Source organism: Monomorium pharaonis, chromosome 1, assembly GCF_013373865.1.
Source record: "Monomorium pharaonis isolate MP-MQ-018 chromosome 1, ASM1337386v2, whole genome shotgun sequence".
Classification (NCBI taxonomy): Eukaryota; Metazoa; Arthropoda; class Insecta; order Hymenoptera; family Formicidae; genus Monomorium; species Monomorium pharaonis.
In genome coordinates this window covers 11178974-11197270 of record NC_050467.1, presented here as the reverse complement: position 1 = coordinate 11197270, position 18297 = coordinate 11178974, and the positions used below count along the sequence as shown (strand labels likewise).

The 18297-nt window shown below is 35.7% G+C and overlaps 1 protein-coding gene across 1 annotated transcript in view; it reads left to right on the top strand.

The window, feature by feature from the left end:
• LOC105839336 (transcription factor IIIB 90 kDa subunit) overlaps window positions 1-17573 on the top strand; it is a 168189-nt gene extending 150616 nt beyond the window's left edge. The window contains exon 15 of the mRNA XM_036294521.1: window positions 17271-17573. Coding sequence (XP_036150414.1) covers window positions 17271-17398 — 128 coding nt within the window. The 3' untranslated portion in view covers window positions 17399-17573. The remainder of the gene's footprint in view (window positions 1-17270) is intronic.
• The last annotated feature ends 724 nt before the right edge of the window (window positions 17574-18297 follow it).

Below are 18297 nucleotides of genomic sequence, written 5' to 3'. Positions count from 1 at the left end.
TCACCAAGCCGGCTCCTTCGTCTCGGCCTCGTCCAGATCGGGAGGTTTCCGGCTCCTGTATCCTCTTACATGATATCTCAGCTCGGGATCTGGATCGCACACACAAGACAATACGACGTCCACAGCTCAAGTGAGGAATCCTAGATCCCGCGGGGGCCGCTTGGCGACGCGCCCCGCCTTGCCTCCGATACTCCGGGTCCTTATTAGCCGATTTTCCAAAAATCGATTTTCGCGCAGTGCGCGGCGTGCACGCCGTCGCTGGCTGATCGATCCAGGCGCGGTAGTCGATACTGTTGGGCCCCGTGCGCAGGAATTTCTGGCGTTTTCCTCTGGCAGATTCCTTCCTCCTGGCCGGGCGCCTTCTTCGCCACCGGCGCGGTATTTTCTTCTCGACGAGGGCGTTCACTGATGTCAAATTGTCGTGATCTCCTCCGGGACTAGCGCGGGATCGGATTCGTAGGCGCCCCGTCGGAACATTGGCCTCGCGCGCCTTCACTGGATCCTGAAAGCGTGATTTGGCGACAGTATCGGAATTCTTACGTGATGAGAATTGTAGGCAAGACAAGGGCGGTATTACCTGTGGACTCCCGCTCGAAGAGTCTCCGTTATTCCCTCGGTGTCCGCTCACTTGGTGACCTCCGGGAATGTTCTCCATCGCGATGAGACGCCAAAAAATTACAAGATCGATCGCTGCGGCTACCGATTTCCGCCGCACTCGCGATGCAGCGCTCGCAAAAATCTTAACGATTAGTACGCGGACAACACACGGGACGTTACACACACAAAAACACGAGACAACACGCTTTTGCATCCGTTCCCGAGCGAAAGGACGCAGGACCTGCGTGATATTAACGCGTAAGGGCCAATGAGGCCCTTGTGACGGACAGCAGCCTGCGGCTGTCACGTCACAGTGTATATTCGAATTTATGATACATTGTGTGTGTGTGTGTGTGTGTGTGTGTGTGTGTGTGTGTGTGTGTGTGTGTGTGTGTGTGTGTGTATGCTGTTCTATGTGTATGATATTCTATCTACAGTGCTTCTATAACTCTAGAGTTTTCTGTATACTTATGTATGCGATTATATGTAACTATATGTGTATGCTATTATATGTAACTATATGATTTTATGATATTTTATTCACGTTAAATTATGTAATTCTTTGTAAATTTATCTATATACGTATGCGACTCTATGTATTTTACGTACCTCTATTATATTCTGTCTACGTGGGCATGTAACTCAATGATATTCTATCTATGTGCGTAAGTAAGTGTACTTACAAACGTATGCGACTCTATGATATTTTATCTACGTGTATATGCGATTCTATGATATTTTATCTACGTGTATATGTGATTCCATAATGGAATACCATTGAATTACATGCTCATCACGTAGATAAAATATGATAGAAGTACATACATACATAGATAGGATATCACTCAATTGGATACACTTATAGATAGCTTTACATAGAATTACTTATATACATACTTAGATAGAATACTATAAAATCGCATATACACATAGATAAAATACTATAGAGTCGCATACACTCGTAGATACAATTACATACGCACGTAGATAGACTAATATTAAGTTATTTACCCACAATGATAGAGGAGGTACCAGATATCAATGAATCACATATACAAGTAGATAAGTTTACATAGAATAATATATACACTTAAATAGAATAGAATATACAAATAGCATATACATGTAGATAAAATACCATAAAGTTGCATATACACATAGATAAAATACCATAGAGTCGCATACTCATAAGTAAAATTACATATGCATATAGATAGAATACCATTGAGTTACACGTGCCCACGCAGATAGAATATATGGGAGTGTCCGAAATGGCCACGTCCGAAACGGCCACGTCCGAAATGGCCACGTTCGAAACGGCCACGTCCGAAATGGCCACGTTCGAAACGGCCACGTTCGGAACGGCCCCGTATGTTTTACAAAATTTCCAGTACAATGCTCATTGGTTAGCGACTTATACGGGGTGGGTATGGGAGGGGGGGGCGAAGGCCCTTCCACCCCGTGTGTGTGTGTGCATGCGTGCGTGCGTGCGTGCGTGCGTGCGTGCGCGCAAAGCATTCTTTGCATCACATGGGTTTGCAACTTTCTACGCAAACAAAAAAAAATTATTCCAAACATGGCCGTTTCGAACGTGGGCAAATTGAACTTCGTGCAATATTTCACGTGGCCATTCCGAACGTGGCCATTTCGAATATGGTCAAATTTACGCGTGGCCATTTCGAACGTGGGCAAATTATATCCACTCGAATATATTAGAGGTACACGTATAAGTAGGATACTATTGAACCGCATGTACACGTAGATAAGTTTACATAGAATTATATACTGTAAGATATTTGCAGTTGAAAAGACTTACGTCGGGAATATGGAGGCCCATGGTTCTAATCTTGGGACTTATAAGCGGGCAGAATAGGAATCAGAGTAGTTGGAGCCATGTGTTCTATTGGCAAGAGAGCTATTCTGTGGAACGAGGGATCCCGAGTTCGAATCTAACTAACGCTTTAATTTTTCCGTCCCTTTCAATACATACTTAGATAGAATATCATAAAGTCGCATATATACGTAGATAAAATATACCATAGAGTCATAAGTACATACACTCGTAAGTACATACAATTACATACGCACATATTAGAATACTATTGAGTTACATGTCCACATAGATAGAATATGATAGAGGTACATACACACGCAGATAGAATACCATACTGCATACACACGTAAATGAGTGTTTACACAGAATAATATACACTTAAATAGAATATTATAGAGTCGCCTATACACGTAGATAAAATACCATAGAGTCGCATATACATACATTTTTTTATTTATATTGATAATAAATGTCATTTATGATAAAAACTTTTGTTTTGTCATAATATATTCTTATTAAATTCATATAGAAAAACAACTTCTATTATTATTAAATGTTATTAAGTATATAAGATGTAAAAGATTTAGTTAAGAAACATTCGTAATGGATATGATAACATAAGATACGACTCGGTCTATGTAAAATTTCGCAAGTGCGATACGAAATATGTGATGCAAAATCACCTGGAAATGATAACTAAAATTTTCTATTATTTTTTATCTGTTATTTTAAGCAGAGAAGCGTTGTATAATGGGTTTAAAAATGTATGTCCCATTTCTTCCCAAATGTGCATTGAACAGATGAACTGACTGAAATCAATATTGTGCTACATGAATATCTTCGTCTTTTCATGATGAAGGTGATGGTGTAATTCAAAACAATATTCAAAGCAATATTAAACATGTTAAAAATTAATTTAAACAAAATAAGATTCGAAAAAATCTTCAAAATGGCTTTATTTTGAAAACCTATTATATTTTTAATTTATGTCAATTTTTAACGAATTTAAAAAATCGAACCATTTTGGAAAGGTAAACGATAGATTTAGAACCGGGATAAAATAGATTTTATGTGTCATTTAAAAAGTATAATTATTTTGACAAATAAAAGTGGAAAAAAACGGTAGTTGAATAAGGAAAAAATAAATATAAACACAATTTTTTATGCTGTTATAAAATTGTAAAAAATGTTTTTTTTTTAAATATGGAATGTATTATTAAAATAAAAAAAATATTAAAATATTTTCATAACTTAGAGTGGCACTCGCCACACTGTATTGTCCTGTGGTTTTTACACAGGAAACATTATACCAATTTTTTATAGCGAGTGCCCATTCGAACGAAATGTAAACATGTAGGGTAAAGCGGCGATTTTTTGTAAAAGTAATTTGTAATAGCGGCGTCAGCATCGGCTCACAGATCTGGCGGCAACAGCATCGGCCACATGCGGCATCTTACAATTAGATCGAGTGACAAAGACGCGGAGCCGCCAAGAACAATCGCAGTGTGAAGGGATATAAACACGCAAAAACAGTGTTTTGTACTCAGAGAAAATTTTATTGTAAAAATTACTATAATAAGTAATAAGCGCGGACCAAGTAAGGAATTGAAAACTTTTAATGTATTTATTAAATTACCATAGTATTTATACTATATGATATAATACTCTAAAATTTCTTCTTATGATTTAGGGCTATTATCATACATAGTAATTTTTATTATAAAATTATCTTTGGTATCCAAATGAAATGCATACACAAACGTCATTTGGGATATAAACAAGCCTTATTTTCATTTTATGTCTGTAGTTATCTTGGAAGCTAATGACGATTCGACGCCAGCTAGTGCCTCTCTTGATTCTTAACCCTCTGCCTACACACCTTATTTTTCTCCCGATTCCTACACACAGGGGTTACGCTAACCCCAAAATTTCGTTGACTTACATCTCCAAATGTATTTAATCAATTTTAACTTCTTTTTTTTTAATCGAAAGGAAAAAATCTTAGAATTATGATGGTCTTGGCTGAAAAGTCGAAGATATTAAAAGAAAAGAGATTTTTTGAAAAGAATGAGAAAGGAACGAAAAATTTTTGTAAAAATTTGCCTTTTTTTCAAACGCCCGTATTTATTAGAAAAAAATAGATAAAGTAATTAAAATGCTGATTAATGGAAAGGGGAAGAGTTGTACTTTAAGAATCTATCGTCAGTTTTTTTATTCTGTCCAAAAAATATATTTATTTCGTAATGTGAATTTAGTAAAAAATGAATGCAGTTTAAACACAATAGTAAAAGAAAATAGTAATATTTATTTAAAAAACATAATAATTTATACACAAAAACATAATTATTAATACAAAAAATATTTATTACAAAATATTTTATTTGTTATAGAAAAAATTTTTAATTTGTAATGCTACAATTGCAGCATATTTTCGCAAAGTGATTGCGACATTGGTAATATATATAAGTACTGTATGCGTAAATGATACGTAATAAACAAAAAAATAACTTTACTTACCCTTCAAATTTGGAACTTTTCCATTTTTTTTTTGTTACGTTCCCTATACACGGGGTAACTGTAACCCCAACACACACTTTCGATGCTCCTACTTCTGTTGTTTTCAGAACATTCACAACGCCCAAAGAGGAATAAGTAGAGCACAGTTCAAACTCCTCCCCCTCCCCCCCATTGAATTATGGTCGAAGTCTTAAATCGACCCCTCCATCTACTAAATTAGGAGATAAAATCAAATTTTGCTTTGGGCAACTAAACTACCTCGGTATGACATTTTAAGATAGTGAGGATGTTAGTTATCATATCAAAAAGTTTGGATTAAGTATTATGTAAGACTATTGTCTCTAAGGTACGGTCGGGAATAAACACTCGGATTGTTAATGCTTAAAAACTCTTTATTCTTTTCTGTCACAGACTGTATATTCACACATGCACGCTACGCGATACCACGCTGCTACTGCCGGCACGGTCGGTCCCCACGTGTACCCCGCGCCGCGCAGGCGCGCCGCCGCATGTACAGCGCTACGGTTCCACAAAGAGGGGAGGAGATCCGGCTCACGGACCTCTGCAAAGCCTCTCAACCGACACTCCCTCCCTTTGCTGGTTCGTGCGCTGGTTGCGATACTGCTCTTTAGGTTTCTCTAATCCTCCTTTTTACCTAAACAAATAAAATTTAACATTGGTCTGAGGGTTTATTCGTCTTAAACTCTTAATTCATAATTTTATTTCTTAAATATTTAAAGGCTTCTACGGGCAAAGGTTTTGTCATGATGTCAGCCAAATTTTCTCTTGTCTCTATCTATTGGACTCTAATTTTTCTTTGATCAACACATTGTTTCACAAAGTTTCCATAAGCGTCTGCCATATGCTTTCTGTTTCCAGAAATTTCTCTTTCTCTTAAAGTTTTCTCTATTTCTTCTAAACTTTCGTCAAACGTCTTAAGCTTGTGACTTCCATCTCTTTTAATGCAGTCTCCTGCAGATTGATTATTACACCGGATTGTTATCGGAAAGAACGTCATTCCAACATGTCTAATTGACTTATCCAGCGAAATCAACTCTTGACAGGCATCACTCATAGCCAGATATTTGGCTTGACAAGTAGAGAGTGTAACATAAGTCTGTTTATGACTTCTCCAAGCTATTACATCTCTAAATAGTTTAATTATGTAACCTTCAGTGGATGTAGAATCTATGCAATTTCTAAAGCTAGCATCCGTTATTGCCTCTAATTCTTCCATTTTACCTCTTAGCACCAATTCTCTATTTGCAGTTCTTCTTAAGGGGCCCGTCTACATTAGAGAGAAAAAAAAATCGATTTTTTTTCTTGCTTAAATCGATAGTATTTCATCCGTAGAACATGCTCCTGAAGTCCCAAGTACAGATTCAAATTGTATCAGGCCGAAACGAGCACGTGCAGTGCGCACGTCCCGAGCGCTCCGAACGGAATGGCAAGTAAAAATTCCTAACAGTCTTTGAAAATGTACATTGCCTGCTCGGAAAGAATTACTTGAGAGGTGTTTAGGTGGGTATACACAAAATGCCAATGAAAGTTTTAATGCGACGATTTGGCCCCAAAACACTTCCATTGCGGCCGCAAAATCATTTTGTTGATTTGAAATTGCTGCCTACATAGCTGCTGGAATTTTCAATGAAGGCTATTTGTCAGTTCTAAGAATCGTGTCATGCATGGAAATAAATATTGGACCAGTATGTAGAAATGTTGCGGATAGAATGAACGAAAATCGCACGATTAGCCAAAATCGTCGTAGCAGATCTGTTGCGCAGGAAACGCGTACTTACGACAAACAATGGCTGTTGGAGAAAAATGAATTGTATGAGGACACTGAGGACATTTATATGAAGCAGGGATAGTAGATTAATCGAAAAGTACGGATAAACAATTATTAGCAGGCTTTTATCAACCTTTTTCTTTGATTGGAAACTTTAAACGCGTTTTTCTCGAACCACTTTTTTCGAAACTGCGTACACGATTTAAAAAAAACTAATCGACGGATCCACTTCTATTTTTTTTTAATTAAAGGTTATTAAATTATCTTCTGTGTGAACCTAAAATATAAATTAAAAGTCATGTAAAAAAAAGTTATTTAAAAAAAGAGTCAAAAATTTTTCACAAAAAATCAATTTTTTTTCAAAATTCCATTTTTATAAATTTTTTGTAATAAATGTATGGCTTTCTTAGGTTCACTTAAAAGCTATACTTATAAACTTTACAAAAAACTTTGGTTTTTTTCTTTTCAGTCGATTTTACTGGATATTATCGTGTATGCAGTGTGGAAGGAATTTTTTAAGGCAGTTGTGCATTTTTGCTTACAACTTATAATTAAATAAATAAAATTTTATAATAAAAATTGTTTTGAGTATCTAAAGACATGCACAATAAGTGAAAAAAAAATTGCAAAAAGATGCATTGCTTAGTTTCATTAGAAAAAAATCATAAATTAGTACTTAATTTTAGCCTCCTAATGTAGACGGCCCCCTTAAGTATCTGAAAACTCTTTTTACATCTAGCCAATCTTCTTCAGTAGGCTCTAATTGTTTTCTTGCTAGATAATTTACTGCGAATGCTATGTCAGGTCTTGTAGCATTTGCCAAATACATTAAGCTTCCAATAGCTTCTCTGTAGGGCATTCTCTTTGCCTCTTTAACTCTGGTTTCATCTTTAGCTTCTTCTAACTTATTCTTTTTATTTTTCTTGCTCGCTCGTCTAGTGATCATGGGTGTATCTTGAGATTTACAATCCTTTATGTTAAACCTTTCTAATACATTTTCCGTGTAAATTGTCTGGTGCATGACAATGTATTCTTCTTCTTTATTTTTCTCTATTGCCATTCCCAGAAACTGTTTGGGCTCTCCAAGATCTTTCATCTCAAAGACTCCACTCAATCTGGTCTTAATTTCATCTAGTTTTCCCATGTCATTGCTAGCGACTAGCATATCATCCACATAAAGCAGTATGACAGCCATTTTGCCATTTTTTCTTCAGGTGAACAAACATGGTTTATGTAAGTTGTTTTCCAGACCGAGTTTTTGAGCTTCCTCTGAAAATCTCTTATTCCATTTCTTTGGACTTATCTTTAGACCATACAGAGCTTTTTCTAGTTTGTACACTTTTGTTCTCTTAGTTTGTGCATTTACTTCTAGTCCCTCCGGGATTTCCATGTATATCTCTTCCTCTAAAGTTCCATTCAAAAATGCGGTCTTAACATCTAATTGACAGGCATATAAACCATACCTGTTTATTATTGCCAGAATAGATCTAACCAGTGACAGTCTTGAAACTGGAGCATATGTCTCTTTGAGATCATATACATTTTTGTCTTTAAAGCTTCTAGTTACCAATCTCGCCCTGTATCTAGTTGATCCATTCATCTCTAATTTTCTCTTAAATACCCACTTTGAGTCTATTATATTGGCTCTACCTCTACCCAACGTTTCCGTTGGTCTGTCAACAAGTCTCCATACCTGATTGACATTCATAGATTCCAGTACTTTATTTATGGCTATTCTCCAATTTTCTCTATGTTTGCTCTTCATTGCCTCTTCATCAGAAACGGGATCTCCATGCAATAATACCAAAAGACACTGACATATTTCATCTTCTAGTTTTCGCGTTTCATTTAAGATTTGACAGTCACTTGTCATTTTTACATATTTAACAAAGCTTGTATCTTTTATTAGTCTTTGCACATGACTAGTTTCACTTTCATCTAATGACTCTAATTTCCTCTTAGTTTTATTTCTAGTCATTGGAGCATTCTCATGCCTCTGTGCGACCTTTTATTTTTGATCATTTAAATGTTATGCCTGTTTTCTAGGTTTTCCTTTTTTCTTGGGCTCTAGGTTGCTTTGCTCTGTTTCCTCTTTATCATCTTCTCTAAACTCTTTCATCCAATTCTTGTCATCCTCTACTTGACTGAGTTTATATACCTCCTTGTATACAAGTTTCTCGTTGAATCGGATATGTCGTGACTCTATAAATTTTCTCGTACTGGGATGCTATAGTAGATAACCGGTATTGGTATATTCCACTAGTACGCCTCTAATTGCTCTAGTGTTAAACTTTGAACTAGGTTTCGGTACTCTTGTGTATCCGATGCATCCAAATCTCTTTATTTGTTCATAGTGACATTTCGTTTTTGGTGCGAACTTCTTTAACGGGACTTTATACTCTAACGTTTTGTGTGGAAATTTGTTGTACACATGTACAGCAGCTTCAGCTGCAAACTCCCACATACTCTTAGGTAATCCCGAATCGAACATGTATGTTCGTATCTTCTTTTGTAGCGTTTTGTTAAATCGCTCTGCAACTCCATTGTGTTCGGGCGTGTATGGTAGTGAGAAGATAGCTTCTATCTTTTTTCTTTCGAGTATATTTTTAAACTTACCTCCAATGAACTCTACCTGATTGGTCTGACATGACATAACACACCTTCTCCTCTTTTGCCAACATATTTCTAGTAGATACTAGATATTTCTCTAAAGCCTCTCCAGATTCGTCTTTTGTTTTTAATGAGTATGCTCTAGCTAACCTGGAATAATTGTTTATAAATATAATTATGAATCTCTTATGTCCTGGGTAAGATGCAGGCTTTATTGGACCCGTAATGTGTATTACTTGAAGTAACGTATTACTTGAAGATCATTGAGCTCTCTGCCTTGTTTTTTTGAAAAGCAACTTTTCCATCTTTGCCATAATACAGATCTCACACTCTAATATAGAATCGTCAAATTATATTTTCTTTAAGCTCTTTTCTACTTTTTGTAGCCTCTTAAGGTAATTTAATGAAGCATGACCTAGTCTAGCGTGCCATAGCAAAGCTTCACTGATTTTCTCTAATCTCTTTGGTTTCTATACTATTGGACTCTCAATTATTTTCTCTAACTCTTGTAGTGACTCTATATCCTCTAATTTAATAGTTTGACTGAGATCTGTATTATGTTCACACTCTAGTCTCTCGTTCACATCTATGAGCTTCTCATCATTCTCCCTTCCAATCGCATGGTCAACATTTTTATTTTCTCTAAACTCTCCCTCCGGATGGGATAACTCTTTATTTTGAGTGTTTGCTTGCGATTGTTCAGGATGCTTATTGTGTGAAACTATTCTAGCTTTACAACAGTATACAGCGTATTCATTATCGTCATTTGCCTCTATTTTGTTTCTCTTTGTTCTAAATTGTATTGTCCAATTAGGTTTTTCATAAATTCCTTCAAATGCTACTCTATTGGTTGTTTTATTACAAACTTTAAGTACTTTATCGTCTAAATAAATACTAAACCCTGCGTCTGCTAACCTTCTTAAAGACAATAAATTTTCGGACACATCCTTTGTTGTAATTACATTAGTTAATCTAATGACTTTTCCTTCTTTTTCATTTACATGCAACATAAGGTTTCTTTTGCCATCTATTATTAAGTTAGCAAGTTCATTTTTGTTTGCACATTTAATGACTCTATTTTTACATTTCTCAAAATTTGAAAGAATTATACTCTTATTTACAATATGATCGGTTGCTCCCGAATCAGCAATGAAGTTAATTAGCTCTTTGGAATCATCTAGACACTTTGAGAACCTATTCTTACCTGATTCTTCCTTAGCTGTGACTTTTGTTGTTTTCTTTGGCTTTTTGTCCTCTTTACTTTTCCTTTTAAACGATTTACTTCTAACATTCCTCTTAAAGCCCTTTTGTTCAAATTTAATTTTATTTTGTTTTCTTTCAATAAAAGACATTTTGTTTTTATACCTTTTTCCTCTAAACTTTTCCATGGTCTGAGTTTTAACGTGCGGGCAGTCATCTCCTTTGTGGTTCTTAATCTTCTGGCAATAATAGCAGAACCATGCGTCAGTCTCTATTAGTGGACAATCTTTCGCCCAATGTCCATCTTTTATTGCAGCGATAGCACCTTTCGGGTTTACCTTTGGTTCCGCTGGTAACTCTTTGAACTCTTGGCTCCTCTTTTAGTTCGAATCTCTCTTCTGCCTCTAACTGCATCATGAATGATTTTATCTCATCAACATTCATTTTTCTCAGGTTTGTTTGTCTTCTAATTAAATCAACACTTCTTAATTCAAGTATAATAGAAGAAACTGCTTGATAGAATGATGATCTGATCTCTTGTTCAGTGAGAGGCACTGCATCTTCACATGTCTCATATTCTCTAATGACAGAATCAAAGCGTTCGCAAAAATCACTTACTTTTTCATCTTTTTTCATTTGATACAAACGAGCTCTTACGGATGTATGAGTAACATTTGTCTGACTTTTTTTATAACTTCTTAGCCTCTTCAAAATTTCTTTAGAATAAAAATTTTTTAGAATGCTCATGTAAAATTCTCTTATGATATTCTTCGTCTAAATGATTGATTATTATATCTCTGACAAGATTATTTCTCTTAATTATTTTTGATTCTGTGAGATTTTCTGGACTCTTTACTTTAATATCTATAACATCTAACAAATTGTTGCTCATTAATTCCGATCTCAAATAATCTAACCACAGATCAAAGTTGGATTTTTACGTCAGCTTATATTCTCGTTTAATATTTATTTTTTGATTGTTCAGTTCGCTTTTAATTACACTCTTAATTACTTCTAAATTCTTAACGTTAGCTACTTTTTTTCTCTATTCTCAGATCCATGAATCATTTCCTCTAATTTTCTTTTAATTTTTAACTCTAATTCTCTTGATTTGTGAACATGACTTTCCTCTAAATTCTTTAAACTTTGTGTGTTGTTTTTATTTACCTCTAAACATCTAAGTTTGATTCTCTGTTCTTCTAGGTTGACCTTCGACACTCTAATCATCTTCTCCATCATCTTATTCGCTCCCTCCATGATCTTTTCTATTTTACTGAGCGATGCCTGCATTTTCTCAGCCACTAAATCATTTTTGGCAATTAACCTTTCTTGTTTTTCATACAAGATCTTGCTTCCAATTGGCAAGATTGGACGGTCTTTGTGTATGATAATGTTCTCTAGTATTTGTGGCTTCTTTGGTATGGCTCTTCTAGTTTTATCCTCTATTTTTGTATTTTCTAAATTAGAAAAAAAACTTAAATTAGTATACATTTTGTTTACACGCTTACACACATATATATATAAATACTTCTAACTCTTAATCTCTTAATTGTTCTCAACCTTTTACCTTAAATTATGTGAGACGTGCTGCATTCTTTTAATTAAATATTTATGCTCATACCTTTTTTTTCTAGTCTCTAAGGATTTAGCTTCTTTTTCTTTAGTCTTTAAGGATTCAGCTTCTTTTTCTCTAGTCTCTAAGGATTCAACTTCTTTTTCTATAATTTTTACGGACTCCTCTATCGTCTTATTGTTTTCGTCATCGCTTTCGTAATCGACGAGTTGACGCTGAATATCTTCATCCTCTACAGATATGACGTCCTCTTTATCTTCTTGCGATATCTGAACCGGAATTTAAATTGTATTGTAGTTTTCGATATACAATTCTCGGTAACCGACAGTTCTATTGAAAATTTTGATAGCCTTTCAAAGAATTTTATCGATAATTATTAGCATTAGAAGCATGTTTCAATTTTTAATATTAAGGAGTCAACTTCACGCATTCTCCGTCACTGACTTTTTCTTGTACCTCCGCGCTTATTGATTTATTGAACAAACGAATAGATAGATACGCAAAGAGCATGATAACAATATTTAAAAAACATGATAGTTATTTGATTGTTAGCAAACATTATACAATTAACAAGTACAATTTTTAATTGTTAAAATTGAAAATATCAAAAAGAATAGAAGAAAGACAGAAATAGTAGTGTTACGTCCAGCCTTAAGAAATTTAATCTGTTTCGGGTACGAAGGTAAGGCAAGGAAGAACGCAACAACTTATAGAATTTCCGTAGGCACACAATAAGAGAGGGTAGGTGCCTTGGGTCGAACGCACTTTTTACAACGCAAAATATGGGTCAGCGTGCCCTTTCAAGCCCGTTATAACCCTGTTTTTATGTCATGCGCTCGTGGTCCAAGTTTTGAGTCAGTGAATTGAATCACTTTAACTCGGGATTGGACCTGGTGCAATCTTTGATCGGGGATTGGAGATCCGGGGGTGGTTCTTTGAAATTAAATACTTAACAAAAATTATTTAAACTACATATAAAGAATTTATTTGACGTTTTAGTACATTCGAATTAGCGCTGAAGTCATGTTTTATAAAACAAATACTATTAATTCTGCCGGTATAATATTGGGTGGACTTGTATGAATACGAAAATAATTTTAATGCTGATTGACATAATTATAAATAAGAAATTTAATATTAAATAATGAAAAAGGTGACAGATTAATAATTTGAATGTATAGGGTAACATACATAATAATAATTGTGTATAAATCGGCTAAAATAATTCAAAAGATCGGCTAACATAATTGAAAATTAAATATAATAATAATAATAATAATTCAAAAGATCGGCTAACATAATTGAAAATTAAATATAATAATAATAATAATAATTCAAAAGATCGGCTAACATAATTGAAAATTAAATATAATAATAATAATAATTCAAAAGATCGGCTAACATAATTGAAAATTAAATATAATAATTTAGATATTATAATTACAAAATCATTATTAAAGTCGGCTAAAAGCTAATACGATTATCTTTTCTTTCCTAAATCGGGAGGAGATTTGTATGTCATTGTAATTTTTCTACTGTAGCGTATGAAGGGGAAAAGAAGTTATAAAAAAAATCGGCGGGGATAGCAACAGGATCGAAAAAGTAAGGTGTAAATACTAAAATAGGATCGTTAGGAGCGAGGGCGGGTAGTATGTCTAGAAGGACTTCCGGATCAATTGCTTCCGGATTGATGGTAAGGTCTCGGAAAAGGTGGAGAAAAGGATCTAATTTGAGAGGGAACTGCTCTAAAATTTCTAACAAGGAAGTTTGGGTGCCGTCGTAATAGTAATACTTGGGACGGGGAGGTAGGAGGGGGAATTCGGCTATAAACTCAAGGGATGGTGTGGGTGAGGGTGGCGGAGGAACCTCCTCTGGTTCGGGAGAACTGATAGGGGAATAGTGAGGTGAGGGAGGAGGAGGTAAAGAAAATTGCTTATTGCTATAATCCGAGACCGTGGCGAAATTATGAGTGTTATGGGCGCTATTTTCGGATGTTTGGACGATGACCCCCTCTGAATCCGCGCACCGGAACTGTCGGTCGGACTCTCGAGCGACGGCCTCTGAATCCGCGCACCAGAACTCTCGGCCGGACTCTCGAGCAACAGGCTCTGAATCCGCGCACCGGAACGCTCGGTCGGACTCTCGAATGACCGTCTCTGAATCCGCGCACCGGGTCAGCCGGTCGGACTCTCGAAGGGCCGGGTCGAACTCTCCGTTGTCCGTCGCAGATGAACAGCCCTCTGAACGCGAAGTGAGGGTGGTAGGGTCCGGATAAGCGCGAGCCCGCCTGATCGCCCGTCTCCGTTTTCTTTTTAAGTTCGACCGATTGCGGTGGAAGAAACTATTGTCCACTACAATTTTAAGTTTGACTTTATATAACGAAAATCGGGATCTAGTAAAAATTTATGTCTAGAGACTTACTACTTGTTGAAATGTTTCCTCTGGGGGAGCGTAATCCGAAATGCCGGTTTCTGGATACTCGGGCGGTTCTCGGCCGGAACAAGTCAGTCCGTCAGGACCCTAGGCTGGTGGAAAGTAATAACCCACGGAAGTACACCAGTGCACTCACTTCACTTGCGGTTTTTTTTTTATGTTCGACACTTCAATGTTTGTCCTGACTCGCACTCGAGCAATCGTGAAAAAATCGTGAACTCACGGAATTTTAGACTCGAACTCGGTCACGAATAAAAAGCGGAAAAAGCTGCTCGCGGTCTTTGGGATCGCGATTTTATACTCAATTTTCCGAAGGGAAGGGTTGAGGTGTAGGCGGTGGCATTCTTGGATTGGTGGGCCCTTTCAAAACCACCAAATTTGGAGCTTGTCTACTGGGAACTCGCGAAATTATTATTTTGTAGAGATGATCAGCTATTGGCTCATCTCTTCTCGTCTCCGCCCGATTTGGTTTTGGTTTTGAGTGTAGGAGAGGGATGTTTATAATTTTTACTCCTCTTATCTTTAGGTCGCTTAAACAAACAAGCAAGCAAAAAAAAAGGGTCTTTATGTCTTCCTGTAGGATTTTAGTGAGAATATACTTTTATTGATCGAGCGCGGACAGCGTTTTTGCTGTGAATAATAAATTTTTATAGTTTCCGGCGGTTCCTTGTTTGAAGATTTTAATTTTTATTGAGTTTCAATATTTCCCTTTTTCTTTGCTTAGCGTCGGGTACCGATCCAGGGCATTGTCAGAGTAACGTTCGGTAATAAAGTTATTATTTATTCTCTTTTTTTTTTTTTATTCTAGACTCGACATTGCCCCAGATTTCCCGACGGAATTAAATTATATCTAACGGTCGCTTTCAAAATAGCTTACAGATGGGGAACTATGCATTTGTTTGATGTATTTATTATTCCTCAAACAATAAAATTTTAAATTGTCGCTATATCTCACGAACTTGTGCGTGGCGATAGAGCGATCCTCTGCAAACATCTCTTGCTCTCGGCGACCGTTAGAATACGATTTCTTTTACTTAATTATTATCTTTACAAGGACAACGAGAAGAAAAACGTTAAGTCCACCGGACGTAACAGTAGAGATGTTTTTTTTTTATTAAAAAAGAATCTAAATTATAAAAAGACACCGAAAATTTTAATTTAGTTGATATAAAATAGAATTATTGAATCTGTACAATTTTATCTCTTGTTGATTTCGGTGCAAAATATCAGTTGCAATATTATTGGTTAGTTATGCAGTTGTGTGAATATCGGCGACTCTTAACATATTATTTTCATCCCATGACGAAATTATATGTTTTATACGCATATCTTAACACATCTTGAAAGATGTTTGTGAGCCTATGAAGAACTTGTTGATGCATTTATTTGTACTTGGTAAGAATTTAAAGATGAAAATTCTGGTTGAAATTATCTATCCTAGATCATGTCTTATCCTAGGTCAATTATTAACAAATAAAACATTTTGGTATCTGATCGACAAAGACGACTATTTCTGTTAATTATAATATAATTTTTTAAGTTTAAATTTTTTCCAAAAATTTACATAAACTAATTTTACATATTTATTTTGTTAAGTTTTCCTAATAATATAATTTGAATATAATATTGCAAGATATTAATCAGACATCAATTTAATGAATAGTTTTAACAAAATTTTTAATATTAATTAGACACCACAGACGCGCGCTTCGAGCGCGCTATTTGACTTTTTATTTTTTACTTTTAAAATATATATTACAACAATAACCATCTATACAAATTTGACAGCTCAAAATACAATCGCAATGACAGTTATTCTCTCGCAACATGAAGTAAGCACAACGAGAGAACCAATCAGTATCGCGGAAAAGAGGCTTCATTACATGCTCTTTTTAAGATAGGAATCTACATTTTGAAATGTTGATTCAACATTTGCGATTGTTCGGGATTCAGTATGTATTGAGCTCGCGCCGTCGCGTCAGATGACAGCATCTATTGGGCTAGGCTAACCCAGATGGTGGAGCGCCGCGCTAGCGTACCTCGCGCATGCGTTGGCTCGTCTCCCGTTTCACTTCGGTACGTGTGCTCTATGGCGGTTCACGTTGTATATTGTGCGATTGTTTCGACGTAGTTTTGTGTTCAAAGTCTATTCGTGGGATCTTCGAATACTCACTCAGAGATTGCTCAACGGAAGGACTCATCCAGTGATAAAGAGAGACCCAATCATCGCTCAAGTACATCATCATCGAGAGACTCACGCTCACTACACTACGCGCACGCCGGCGCCGCGTAATACCTGCTCACGGGCATCATCACCACCACTGGTGACAGATTAATACAATTTCTACCGAGTGACCAAGACTTAATATAATCTTTCCCGTGTAAGCGATCAAGGATAGTATTATCATCCAGAGACTCATTCTTGTGCTTATTAAATAATAAATGCGTGTAATGTGTATCAACTAATATCTGTGATAAATATACGGTACGACATCACGATGAGTCCACGTGACACGTAATTGCAGTGCATTTTTTATTTAACACCCGTTCCACGAATGTCCTCTCACCTTGCTTACCATCCTCAGGGCTAACTAGCGAACTCTTTGCCGAGTCGCGAACAGCGATTATTGTGAAATGTTAATTTAATGTTTCTTTGTATAAAATAGCAGTGTTAAATGTTTTACATAGATTTGATTATTTATTCATTTTTGTTGCAGCATATGATAATGATGATTACTTTGACGAAGAGGAGCCTGATGTTACGGAAATGTCACTAGGACAGATGCTTGAATCTCACGCGACATCCGAGAGCGAATTTTGTGATGATGGCTATGAATACGAATAAAAACTGAAATTAGAAAAAAATTAAATACAGTATTTATAGAAATTTTTTAATTTTAATATTTATTATTATTATAGAAGTAGAGTTAGTAGAAAAACGTTATTGTGAAAATGATTCATACCTTTTTATAATGATTGTTATAATAATACGGTCGTAATAATATAGTCGTTTACCTGCATTTGTCATATCTTGTTAAATTCTTGTTTTGAAATTTTCAGTTTAAAATTTTCTTTTATTATGCATTGCGCATATAAATCATGTGTGTGCGTTTTAATCGTAGACAAATATAAATCTAGCACGCATATAACAAAACTATAGAAAGAGAGAAACAATGTAATAGCTGTCTGGCTCTCTCTTTCCCCCTCCCTCTATCTCTCTCTCCCCCTCCCTTCTTCTCTCCCTTCACTTTTCAGTCATTTATACGCACTAGAAAAGGATAAAGGAAGCCATTAATTATGTTGTTATCAAAAGTGTATAATGCTACCCGTGATATTGGCAAGAAAATATATTATAGAGGAAAAGGTGGTATTATGGCTACTGTAGACATTATGGCTATTTGTATTGTCTCCGTTATTAGCTGACAAATTCTCGTAATTATAGAATCATTTGTTTAGCAGCCTGCCTTTATAAAGTGGCACCAATATAATAATACACAATAGCCAACTTTTGTTACGAGGCATTTTTAGTTTTGAGGATTTCCAAACTCATTTAAAGGAACATTTTAACGTTTAATTTTATATACTCCTTTATTCTTTTTAAACTTAAACATATTATCACACACATGCCACTTTTGATCGTCTCCATATTGAAAAATTTCTTGATATATCGATTGTTAACCAATACCTCTACTGTTAACCAATAACTCGGGACATGTATAAATTATTATCGCGACAGAAGAAAGA